The sequence below is a fragment of the Pagrus pagrus genome, assembly GCF_965226575.1.
Source record: "Pagrus pagrus genome assembly, chromosome: 23".
Lineage (NCBI taxonomy): Eukaryota > Metazoa > Chordata > Actinopteri > Spariformes > Sparidae > Pagrus > Pagrus pagrus.
Window position 1 is genome coordinate 21330714 of NC_140205.1, and position 14041 is coordinate 21344754.

The 14041-nt window shown below is 42.8% G+C and overlaps 1 protein-coding gene across 1 annotated transcript; it reads right to left on the reverse strand.

The window, feature by feature from the left end:
- Window positions 1–5662: 5662 nt before the first annotated feature.
- LOC311252808 (uncharacterized protein) lies at window positions 5663–6846 on the reverse strand (the record flags this gene model as incomplete). Its single annotated transcript, XM_084346345.1, has 2 exons — window positions 5663–6173; window positions 6551–6846. 2 exons carry the CDS (start codon window positions 6844–6846, stop codon window positions 5663–5665), a joined length of 807 nt encoding a protein of 268 aa, XP_084202471.1.
- Between the last annotated feature and the right edge of the window lie 7195 nt (window positions 6847–14041).

The following is a 14041-nucleotide window of genomic DNA, read 5'->3' on the forward strand; positions in this document are numbered from 1 at the left end:
TTCCTGTTGAAATAACACTGGGCATCGGCAGCTGGTGGCTTTATTCTTACGTGGCAGCCATCAACTGCCCCAACCACGACACTGAATGGGGGACATCCAGCCAGGTGACTGAATCCAGCCCCCACTTCTTCCAGCTGGTCACCTCTCAGGAAGTGGATTGTTCGCCCCAGGATCCCGATGACTGCCCTGCTTGTCTTGTGCAGGATATTGTGTATTGTGGACCTCGGGATGTCAAAGGCAGTGGAGACAAACCTATATGATGCAGCATGAGCCAACCAGTAGACAAATACCAGCACTTCAATGTCCTTAGCCCAGCCATGGGCTACATCAAAGTGAAGGGCAGCAGTTAAGGCAGCAATCGACAGACGAGACAGACGCAGGTTGGGGCGCAGGTCAACTGTGTCATCCAAATACTGCCTTATGATAGGCACTGTTGTGTTCAGCTGGCAGTCCGTCCTGGTGCTCACATGCTATAACATGAACAAATTAAAGGATTAAAAGAAACTGTGTATGTTTGTCATTATACACAAAAGCATAAAACATGTTTCTTAATATATCATTTTGTTAACAATCTTTTCACTTAAACACAAGCTGGCTCAAAAAGTACAAGTAGGAAGTTTCAGGATTAATTACATTAGCCTGCATCAGTTACTCAACTATACATTTAAATAGCCTAATGCCAGTTTAATGTCATGTCAGTTACATATACAAGATGTTCAATACAAAGTTTTTTGTGTGTATGTAATATAGTGGCCACTTTATGAGGTACACCTGAACAATCTAATGCAATTTAATACAGTTGCTCTGCTGTAAAGTCTACTTTTATGATGCCTTAACATTAATTGTTTGTTAATTGTCAGAGGTGTTACATAACATGTTTTAGCATTGAGGTCATAGTGATGTTGTTGCACGGGACTGCATTATATAAACGTTATATTATATTATTACAGAGGTACAGTACAACAGCGCCTTTAACTGTGACCTTAGTAATAAACATATAACTGTTAGTTGTATTTATACATTTCTGACAATGTCACCAAAACATTATAAACCTCGTAGAGTTTATAGCAGGGCTGTTGTATTGAACTGGATTAGATTGTAACGTGCAACAGTTAACGTTACCAAATAAAGTGGCCACTGACTGTATATAACTTACAGTATATATATAACGTTAAGTTACAGTACACACACACACAAACACACACACAGTATACTGTATAGATTTAATAAACTTAACCATTTAATTACACATAAACTTGCTGCTAACAGTTAAGGTTAAAATCCGTTGGAGTAACGTTAACGTTAGTTGCTTACCTTTTCCAGAAATGTCATGATTATCTGGTGACTAAGATGCCTGCGAGTTACAGAACGAATTCGCCTGCGGTTCGCATTTATTATTGGATGCATATCAAATATTATTAGTATTAGACGTATTAAAGTAGTATTGCAGATTGCCGGTAGAGGTGAGATTTGCACGGGTTACCACGATTAAGCGTCTCCAATCCAACCGGCAAGGGTCTCAGGAAGTGCGTCACTTCCGCACTAAGCAGTGCGTCGGAAAAGATGCATACTACTGTTATTCACTCAAAAGTATGTTGAACGATAGTACACATATTGAGTATGTAGTGTATAGTATGGAATTTCGGACGCAACCTAGATGTCTTACGGCGGAGTCTAGAACGTCATCACAGGTCGGCCATCTTGGTACAGGTTAGCTTTCTGGCTGGATCTGTGGAACCTGAGGTAACCTGAGGTAAAGTCAGTGATCTGCACAAACGCTAATACTCTTATCTCGCTGAAACCTTGACGGATTTACAAACAGTTTGGTTTCTTACAAACGTTATTAACGTGGTTATAATTCTGGATGCTTGAACATGTTGAAATCACATCTTTTCTCTTCGAAGAAATCATCACAGTTTTAGTTTGAAGGATTTTTAGCTCCTCTTCTGGGTTTATAATGGGTGTGTATTGCGTGAGCTAGAGTGCGTGACATCATCGCTAGAGTGGAGAGCAGCTGCAAGAACTTTAGAAAAAATTCTCTTCAGCTTGATTTGGGTCCCACATCTTTTATTTCACATAGACAATATATACATAGAAATGTAGGAAATCTTGTTGGCTTTCATATGATGTTCTTATCTCAGATGTAGGACTTCAACTTTTGGCTGTAGAAGCCCTCGAGCGACAAGCACTCCAGCAGCTCCCCCATAAGCCGCAGTGTTAACTTTGAGCCTAAATTTCTGGAGGAGAGCAGACGGTACCGGTTTTGTCTCTCGCTCTTGTGCCCTCATTTTTCACTCTACAGAAATAAAAAAACACATCATAGGTTCAGCAATGTCTCCTGTTACTCACTGTATACATATTTTGGCCATAACCATTACAGTTTTGTCTAGACCTGCAGGTGTTTGGGAGGTGTTTTCTCATTCATCCTTATGAGGAATTTTTCAAATTTCATTTTACTACTGCTTCAGCATACGTTCAGCTATAGAAACCGTTCAACTATCAAAATGTTCAGACTTTTAAGCTCTTTCAACCATGTACTGTTCAGCATTTTAGCTTTTCAAGTTTTTCAAATATTAAGCTTTTTCAAAAATAATAGTAATATGGAAGCAAATGTGAAAATCCTCAAATCCTCTTCAAAACTCGTCCACTTTCAACCTCTTCTTCTGTTAAAATATTTTCATTCAAAATTGGAAATATGGACTTGTGTATGATAAAATACCTGATTGCTCGGAGGTCATGCACTGTAGGATCGCCTGCAGTTTGTCCTGGTCGGATAGACTTGCAGAGGTTCACCTGCTTGAAGTCCTTGAAGAAAGCATGGTTGACGTACCTCACCTCCAGTGGCGGCTGCTGGTCTTTCAAGGAGGGGAAGCTCATTTTTAGGCTACTGTGAAGTGTGACCGCCTGTCAGTGTGAGTGATCGTGATGGGGGGAGAAGCTCCACAGCTGCCGCTGCTCGTTGGGGAAAGAAACCGCAGAGTGACAGAACAGAGTAGCCAAACACAACTCTAGTCGTTTTTAACAAAGACACAATCGCTGGGGATCGGTAAAGTCTCCGGATCAGTTCAGAACAACAGAATGAAAAACTTGGAAAATGCTCCGGTGGATGTTTATTCTTCAAGATCGCTGATTCGCTCATTTAGCTGTCAATCAAAAAAGGATTCCGCCTCAGACAGCTCATCCAATCATCATGCAGAAGCCGAGCGTCCGGGCCAGCCCACTGCCCCTTAGACCCCCAGAGACGCTGAGCGTCCGATGGGCAGGACAAAACCCAGCATTTATCCAATGAGCGTCTAGTTACGCTGCAGTGGAACAACCCGCTCTACGCTTCCCCACTGAAGTCAGTAGAAGCTGAGCGTCCGACTGTGGAAAGCGCTGTGGCGCTGCAGGGATGAATGAGAAGGAAGTTGCGCCGGTTACCTGTGATAAGTAGCTGATTCTGAACAAAAGATGAAGGCTTTTTTGGGTGACATTTTAGGGGAAGCTGAGCTTCCCTTGCAGTCTTAGAGCAATCGCCTCTGCTCACCTCGTATGGCCTGGGATTGGCGCGAGCACCACGTATATACTCACGGTGTGTTCAGACCAGACGCGATGAACGCCACAACTTTCCATACAAAGTCAATGTAAATGACGCGATGACACGGGATGGCGCGTCGGGCGACGCTTTTCGGCCGATACGAGCGACGCAATGACGCATCCATCGCGGCCATCGCTTCAGTTAGTGGAAGTTTGCCGGAGGAAATGGAAGAGCCTCCGGGACACGTACCTCAGGGAGAGGAAGAAGGAGATAGAGAAAAGGAGTGGGTCAGCAGCAGGGCAAGTCAGAAAGTGGAAGTACTCTGCGGTCCTGTCTTTCCTCGACCCCTTCATTACACCCCGGGAAACGAGTGGCAATATGGCTCGGGGGGTCGAGGAAGACGGGGCCGCAGAGGAAAGCATGTTGTTCGAGGGAGAAGACAGAGAAGATGAGGCAGCAGCAGCAGGGCCATCATCAGTCGAGGTTGAGCACAGAGGTTGGTTGACTAGTACATGACACACAACAATGTATATTCCCCCAATACACCCTGGAGGATTATAAAACACCTTGCATCATATTTAGAGTAGAAAATGTTATAAATTGGTGATACTTGAAAATTATATTGTGATTTTCACAGAGGTATGTATAGCAAAATGTTGAACACTGTCATAAACTGGAATGACCTAAATCATTCACATATATATTTTAAATTAAAAAAAAGAATATATAGGAAGTTATGTATGTATATCACAACCACAGATCAGTCCTCAGATGAGCAGAGTGACAGTGCTCCTCCTCCTGCCACTCCCAACTCTGCTGCTGATGGCCCTCCTGCTGCTGCCAGAGGTCCTGCTGCTGGCCCCTCAGGAGAAGGCAGATCTGCCAACGGTATGTACATACCAGTCTACCATCCACTCCTCCCATTAAGCTGGCCTGCTCTCCCTGCCTTTCCTCCCACCACAAGCTGCCTTAGCTTAACCTTAACCTAACATAAGCAGAATCAAGTTTATCCTTTTCATTGCCTGACACTTTTGATTCCTATGTTTGTGTTTTAACAAGTAATGTTTTTCAATTTTCAGCTGGCTGGAGGTGCCGGAAGAGAGGCAGGGAGAAGGATGAGAGCAGGAGGATGAGGATAGAGGAGCTCCTCATCCATTCCCTCGAGAGGCAACAGGCAGCACCTCCACCTCCTCCACCAGCATGTGAGGATGCTCAGTTCCTCAACAGCCTGCTTCCTTCCCTGAAGAGGTTGCCACCCCAACAAAAAGAATATGTTAAATTTGAAATCCACAGAATTATTTATGAAGCGGGCACATACATCCTCAATCTGGAACCTGTAGCTGATTAGCTTATTGGGTGACAACCTCTTCAGGAAAGGAACCAGAAAATGTCATGACCCCCGGAGCTGAGGCGCGAGGTAACCTCCCTGGGTTTTCTGGGGGTTTTTTTCTTATTTTTTTTTTTTTGTTTTTGTTTACATATGGTGTGTATACATTTGACATGTTGTATAATAAAAATATACTTACCTACCTTACCTTTTTGTTCTGTCCCACTTTTTCTAGTTGATAATGTACAGATGTCAATATAACATTCAAATCAGTTTAAATTTTTTTTTTAATTATGAGAACATAGTTTATTACAACAACAAAAATGGCACTTAAAATTATATTTTGATATTTCAGGACTTTTGCTCTGTTGGAATTGTAGGTGGCTCTTAAAAGAGCCGTTTTGGTGGCTCTTAAAAGAGCCGTTTTGGGGTGCTTGTGCACTAGATGTTATCTTGCCAGGGGACCTTTCCTTCGCTGGTGAAGTAGGAGGTGAAGGTCTCCCGCACCCTGATGGCCTCTCTTGCTGCATTGTTGGATGCAAGTCTTCCCAGTCCTGGCAGAGGCTCCACCTCACCTGGGACGCTCCCCACCACTGCAGCTGCAGCTGGAGTTGTACATCGCAGGAAGTTGTGGAGAAATCAGGTTGCCTTCACACACCTCTCTGCGACTTCTGGCTGGACCTCCACAGCACACCGGTACAACCTCCACTGTGACGCCAGGATTCCAAAGGCGCCCTCAACAACCATCCGTGCTCTGGACAAACGGTAATTGAAGACCCGATGTTCTCTGGGAAGAAGGCGCCCGGGGAAAGGCCTCATCATGTTTCTGCGCAGGGGAAAGGCCTCATCTGCAACAAAAACATGTGGCTGTGGTCCTCGGTCCTCAGCTCCTGGTAGGGGCCGGTCAGCAGGAGGGTGCCAGATCTCAGTGCTTGACCGAAGGCTGAGCTGGCCAGAATGCCGCCATCACTGCTCCTCCCATAGCCTCCGACATCAACAACCCGGAACCGGTACTCAGCATCTACAACCGCCAAGAGAACTATAGAGTGAGTTCCCTTATAGTTGTAGAACTGAGAGCCCGAGTTGTCTGGGGCCTTCAGCACCACATGCTTGCCATCAACTGCTCCGCAGCAGAGAGGGAAGTTCCACCGCTCCTCAAACCTCCCAGCAATGGACCTCCACTCATCTGTTGTTGGCACAGGCATGAAGTCATCCACCAGGCAGTCCCAAATAGCGCTGACCACTTCTTCCACTATTTTGGAGACAGTGGAGACTCCCACGCGGAAGCTGTCAGCAATGGTCCTGAAGCTGTCACCTGTAGCTAGATATCTTTAACACAAAAATAATATACAATTATACACGACTACTATCATTATTATTATTATTATTATTATTATTATTATTATTATACAGTATAAGGAATTAGAAGGGGTAGGACTCAAGTCTATACTTTTTGAAGAGACAGAAGTCATTAATTTGTTTTGTTTTCATACTTTTTGATTATCTATGTTGATCTTTTTCTATATATTTTTGTATTGGGGTTTGTTCATGTTCCAGAAAATTGCAAAGTGCTTTGAAAACAGAGAATACTAAAATCAAACCATAAAAACCGGGGGGGAAATCAACAGTTTGTTTTAATCAGAAACACTTTAATTTCTTCTATGTATTTAGTTCATTTTCATAAAGAAATTAATTAAGAAACTAACCGGAGACAGATGGACAGGCGCTCCGCAGCTGGGATGGAGCGCCTGTAGTTGGTGTCAATGCGGGAGATCCTCGCACCTACCCGGGCCAAGAGGTCCTCAAACTGGGCCACCGTCAGCCTAAAGTACCGCTGGAAACGGCCGTCATCCAGACGCAGCTCCTGGAGGAGGTGATGGTATTCACCCAGCTGTGAGCGTCTGCGGAGGATCTCATGAACCCAGACGCGGCGGCGTTTGGGTTTCGGATCCAAATACGTCCACAACAGATAAAGCGCAGCTATGGTAGTTAACTCAGCCATGGTTGACGAGAACAGTGGGAAGTGAAGGAAATAGCGGGAGGTGGATTGCGTCATTGCGTGATGAAGCGATGGTGAAAAATGTGACAAATGTGTCAAACGACGCGATGCTCGCGTTACGGGCGATGGCATCGCGTCCATCGCATTTGGTCTGAACGCACTGTCAGCTGGTATGCAGATTGCTCTGTGCCTCAGTTTTCTTTCTATGACACTATGCACAGAATCACACTCCATTTGGGTGTGGCCTCTTTCGAGGTATTTCTGTGTCACTGGCTTCTTCTTTTCCGTAGCAAACCTGAGGAGGGCATTGCTTAACAGCAGGTTTCGGTTCTGGTAGCCGCATCCATCGCTCCACAGGATGTACTCATCATACAATGGGTGGGCTTCAAGATAATGCACCACACATGAAGCAAACTCGTTAGCAGAAAGACCAGCTTCACCCTCATGCCACAGGTAATTTGTTGCACTGTGTGATATCATGTCAAAGATGGTGAAGTTATGGACACTGAGCTTGGTCTTGTAATAGAGGGCGGAGGCTTGCAGCTTAGGGCAGAGCAGGAGCCCTTGAAGATCCATGCACACCAACAAGGTCTTCTCACCTGCCTCATCTTTGTCCCTCTGCTTCATTGCTCGTGCAATGTCCTTTTTAATGACATGCTCCTCCCATGTGGCAGCGTCCAGGTTCCCAGCCTTAAATGCGCAACAGGTATCACACTGATCTTTTTTTGGATGAAAAAGAGAAAGATTCAAGTCATGAAAAAAAGTGGAAAAAACTTGTCTTGACAGAGGCTGTAAACCTTGTTCTGCACAAGAGCGCTTGTACTGTGTGTGGAGGTGGCTGACGGACTTGAAAACAGGTTCCAGGTACATCTTTGTGGAGGAGGACCTACAGTAGTGTGAGGGGACTTTTGGCAGGTCCAGAAGGAAGGTCTTCAAGAACTCTTTCTCTTCTGTCCCTGCCCTCACTCTCACATTAACCCTTTCAGTCTGCTCAGGACTCTTCCCTCTTCTCCCCACCCACTTCAAAAAACACCACTGCTTTATTCCCGATGTTGACAGGAACATGCGTTGACACACTAGAAGTCTTCTACCATCCACAACAAGATTACAAAAAATGGATGCTGACCTCCTGGACTCATCTGCTCCTGTCCGCCGCCGCTTCACACTGCTTACCTCCACTAAAGATTGGACAAAAATGTTCCTCTCCTTCCAGTCTAATTTCTCCCAAAAGTATTTAAAAATCTTCTCCCTTTTTGACTCAACAACTTGTCTGCAGTGCAGTTTAGAGGACCTTTGGCAGGCTGCAGATTGGCAGGGCATCCCCATATGCCTTGCCTCCTTAAATGCAGGCTCTTTATCTCTCTTTCCGAGATAGGATTGACCCCTCATTCTCCTCCTTTTCTGGACATTTATCTTCCAGGTCTCAGGATCAGCCTTCTTCCTCCGCCTTCCAAGACTACCCTCACCACCTGAGGAGTCCACCTCATCTTGTCCTTCTGATTAAGAGAAAAATAAAGAAAACACATTAACATACATTAACCCTCTGATGCCTGAATTATGAAAGCCTTGGTCAATATTTTTTTCTGAAGTGTTTTTATTCTTCTCAGGACATGAAAAAAATGTTCAACTTTTTTTTTTCCAAAAATATGATTTTTTCATAAAGTTACAGACATGTCCAATCCAGTGGACTACATACGCCTGAGCACTCAACATAAAACATTGTGAACTTACTGTAAAAATTAATTAACTTGTGTTCTATTGTGAATATACAAACCCTTGTTTCTTTTTATGCTTTGAAAAACATTTCAACATTTTTTGGGAAATTTCAACATTGTATAGGCGCAATGTTTAGGCCTGAATAAGAAAACCAATGACACTCATAGCCGTGAATCTTACACCTAAATGTGTCAAACCATCCCCAACAGGAGAAACATTACTGTGAGTCTCCACAGTTCTATAAGGAAGGACAGTATTACCAAGCCCTTATATTAGCATGACAATACATTAACACAAACTGATATTTCAGTCCCTGCATCTCCGAACACTTCTATGTTCATCACACCTAGGCTGTATGAAAGTTCGCAAAGCATCCAGGGCACAGTGGCACACAGCATTGCATGCAGATGTATTTGGTCTTCCGTGTGCATGCAGCATCATGGCATCTATTTGCATTTTTCACCTCGGTGAGTTTGGGCCAGTGATATCCTGTGGCAAACCTGACCTCACGGGCTACTTTGGTGACTGCTCTCCGCTTCACGGGTTGTGGGGTCCCACTGGGTCTTCCTCTTTTTCTTTGCTGGAGGGTGCCACTATTTATCAGTGCACGAGCCACAGAAGCTTTGAAGAGGAGGAGTCTCATCTTTTCCAAACCAGACATCAGGTAGAGGCGCCAGGCATTTACAATGGTCACATCCAAAAAATGAAAAAACACTTGGATGTACCACCTCTTGTTTCGACGTCTGTGGGGGTACATTGCCAGACATTGGTCAACAAGATCAACCCCACCCATGTGTTGATTGTAAAGGGCCACAGAGAAGGGTTTTTGGACCATCATCATCGTTTTTTCCTTCTTGACCCATCTGTTGGCAACATCTTCAGGGGACTGGCCAGCACAGGACGAGACCATGTGGACGACTAAACTGTCGAGCCAACGTGTGACAGTGATGTTTGCATTATTGCTGACAACACAGCAAGCTCCTCTGCCCATTTCTTTCAGTTGTTTTTCACTCTTGAGTTTCTGATTTGCTCCCTTCAGCCTGTTTACTCTGCATGTACCTGTGCCATAGATGCCTTGGTCTTTCAAGGCCTCGATGAGTGGAATGCTGCAGAAGAAGTTATCAAAAAACACCTTGTGATTTTTGTGTTTTATGTCATCACAAAGACGCATCACCACATCTCCAGCCATTCCCAATCCACTGATGCGACCACTACTTGCAGAGCCTTGGTACACTTCGAATCTATTCATATAGCCTGAGGTTCCTGCCCTCACCCACACTTTCACTCCCCAGGGTTTGGGCTTTTTTGGTATGTATTGTTTGATGGACAGTAGGCCTTTGAAAGGAATGATCTGCTCATCAACTGACTGAAATTCTTCAGGGTCTGCTGCTGCCTTGAATGTCTCCTGAAGTGCACTTAGAAATGGTCTTATTTTGAAGAGCCTATCTGTGTTTGCTGGCTGGTAAGTCAAGTTATCCACAAAGTGCAGGTATCTCAGGATTGGCTCATATCTGTTTACAGACATGGCATTTGCAATTATTCCAAGACGAAGGCCATCCTCACTAGACCAGTACATTCGTGCCCTAGGATACCGAATGTACCCCATGATCAGATTGATCCCTAAAAAAATCTGCATTTCTTCTCCTGTCACTGCCAGATTTTCTTTCCCTTTCTGGAGAGCATACAAGTTGGTGTTGTGCACTATATCATCAATGAGATCTGCTGGAAACAGATGTCTGAAGAAATCTATGGGATCTCTTCCCTCCACATTTAGTTTCCACTCTCCTAGAAAAGGAGGCAAGTCTCCATCAAAGTCATTGTCTTGGATTTTCCAGATATTTTTTCGGGCTTGAGTATAGTCAGGTACCATGTGCCCATCTTCCACAGCTCCCTGATCATGCTGACCATCCTCTGCATCCTGCCCCTCATTTGCATCCTGCCCCTCATCATCCTCACTTTCTGCATCCTGACTATCTGTATCTCCATCATCCTCAGCTCCTATGTCTCTGTTCTTCTCTGGCAGCCACTCATCATCACTGTTGTCACTACACTCATCATCACTGTTGTCACTACACTCATCACTGGAGCTGGACGGAATTTCCTGGACTATTCTGTAGGCTGCCTTATTCTTTGCTGCGTTTGAAGTCTACAAAATACGATAAAATAATTATTATAGTAACTCAAACTACAGCTAATCTGCACAAAAATGTATATTTTAAATGAATAGCTTATAAATATAACAATTATACACTGACTTATAACCAAAACAGTCACAAGAAACAGTGAAGCAATTATATGACTTGTGTTAAAAAATATACTGGGTGATGCATGATGTCCACTTCATTGGACACATGGTTAATCGTAATTTTCTACATATTGGACATAAAAATTTCATATTCCAAACAGATAATATCCTTCCCTAGATGTTACTGTATATCATCATATTTTTCTTACCACTGGGGCTCTTCTAGTATAGAAGGATTGACAGGAAATGCCAGCAGTGGCCGGCAGCGGTGGCTGCTTATCGGCCATCTTGGATTCAGAGGAAATTTACTTGCAGTTACACCAACTGACCACTGAATTGACCTCAATGGACTATGGCAGCAGAGAGCACACTAGAGGCTGATATGCAGTTCCACCATAGAAACCAATGCATTTAAGAGAAAGTTACTTTTTAGTAGCTGTCCACTGTAGTGACCGCTATGCACCAGAGGGTTAAAATACATTAACTGTCAAATATTGTTCTGTGTTCATTGTGAGATCTGTGAAATCCCTTTGAGGTACAGTTTTTTAGTGGGAAGGTTTCTAAACAAAAAATGTAACATTACTAATAACAATAATAATACCTACCATCATTTTCTGATTCATTAGGAATATAGTCCTGTGTAGAATCTTTTTCACTTTCTTGTGAATCTTGAAAAGATAAAGAGGAACAGATTTAGAACAGTGAATGCAATATTGACATAATTCAATGTTGTAAAAACTCTGCATCCTTTGCTGTGGCTGACTTAACCCTATTAATTCCACAAACCTTCCTCTTCACTGCTGCTGAGTCTGACCCTCCTCTCTGCCTCAACTGCTCTACTGTATTTTACTTTCGCTATTGTACAGCTCCTCTAAAGTGAGTGACATGTCTAGCCTGAAAAGGAGAAAACAGTGCACACAACAGACACATCAGACGTCGATGAATACACCTCGGTCAGTAATCTAGCGCAAACAACACTGTCATGATTATAGAAAGTTTTTGATCGGCATCACTCGATGCAAGGACAACAACATTAGCCTAGCGTTAGATGCTACAGTACAATAAGCCTGCCAAGTACTGACGGTATATAGTCTGTTTATGGACATGACAAATCATCTGATATACAGGCAACGTTAGTAGAGGTTGGCAGCAACAAAACTCTTTTTGGATCGAAACATAATTATCAGTATCAACAGGATGCTAGATAATGTTAGCCATCTAATCACCATTAACGTTAGCGGTTAAGGTTAGCTAGCGGTTAGCCCCCAGGATTGAGTTGTACAGAGCGAAAATATGTGAACTACCACATACAACTGACAATCGTGAATGACTATTAACTAGCGGAAAACTTGAACACAGTTGTCAAACAATAGATTTATGGTTAGACTTTACCTTGCTGGTGAACGAAACTGACGACGGGACTCTCGCTTCTTCCACAGATGCTATTCCTCAACGAGAGAAGAGAGGGTGGGAGAGGTGGGAGATATGCGCATTGATGGGCACTTCTGACACCCAATGGAGATACGTGTTACATACATGACGTAATAAAACGTCTGTCCATTGGTCACTTGGGCACCCAACGCTGCCTGTTGCTGGGGGAGAATGCGGATATTGATTTGGAAGTAGAAAGTCAAAATCGTAAAAAGTGGAGATACATGTTTTTTATCGGACAGCGACGATATAGTATTGACAGTCTTGTACTAAGGCTAGTGGTGCCTGAAACCAGCACAGGATGTGTTAGGTATGCTAATTTATACCTCTGTCATTATTGTATCTTCCAGGTGGTGTCAGTGACACAACTGCAAGCGCAAGAAGTCTATTCGACACAAGTCGATTTTCACAAGATCGAAGGTGTCTCTGTTTAACTGGATGAAATTTGAGTACAGGTTTGACTAATAATACATTTATTTTGTTTGGTGTTTGGATGTGTGTAGCCCACTAAGCTTATGTTGTCACAATATTTCCCTAACCCTAACCCTAAGCCCGGACTCAGAGGGTAATAGCACTAGCGTATCATAACAAAATATTGGTGAAATGAACTAGTTTCGCGGCAGATAATGTGTTATATAGAGGCTGCGCTTCGGTGCCCGGATCACTCGCATTATATGGATATACGCGGCGCTCCACTGGATCTAGTTATCTGGGTGAGTAAACCATCGTATTTTATGCTAGAAATAAGGTCCAGGTTGTAAAAAACGGTAGTTCCCCTTTATGAATTTGTAATCTGTTACCTAAGGGATACATGTGTTACACTTTACAATAAGGGTCCAGAAAGCATTCACTAATGGTTAACTATGGTTAAGTAATGCTTATGAGGCACTCCTATATATTTATTAAGGTTTATGTCAGGTTACTAATGTTAAGTAATACCTTACTTAAGGTTAGGTAAGGGCTACCTGATGACATACACAGCACAGCATTAGTAAATGATTACTTAAGACTCTAAATAATTGTTTATTAATGCCCATCCAGGTAACATGTACACCATTAGTAAATGATTACTAGTGACATTATTAACGTTTAACTAATACATTAGCTAATGTATTAATTAATACTAAGTAATGCATACATAAGGATAACTAATTACATTATGTAACTTTTATTAATGCTTAATAATGTATTAATTAACGCTGAGCAGTAGACATTAATTAACTGCTTATTAATGCATTTATTAATATGTTAATTCATGTTAAGCAATACATTATAATGGTTAATAAACTATTATTAAACTGTTAATTAATGCTTAATAATGCATTAACTAACGTTAAGGAACGGACCCTTATTGTAAAGTGTTACCTATTTTCTTTTAAACATGTCTCAAACATTGTGGAAGGCTGTATTTTAACCCAAACCATGTTTTCCTAAACCTAACCGATTTTTTAGTTCCTTAAACAGAATATAAAAATATGTTACAATCAGGGTCTGAAACCTGGTGTCCTGGGTGAGAGTACTGTACTCAAATTAAGTCACCACGGGTTGCTCAAAATGTGGACTATTGCTTTCTTGCCCTGATGGCTCACCTGGTAGGGCAGGCAGCCAACGGAGTGTTTTTATTTACTTATTTTGTTTCTGACACACAAACTTAAAGCATCTACATACACAGTCATAATCAACACATCTTCCTCCATCGACACACAAATGCTAATAAACTCTCTCCTGTATTCTCACTCACTTGAGGTCTTCCATCTGCATTCATATTTCTTGTCATGCTCTGCTTGTCTTATCATGTCATGTTTA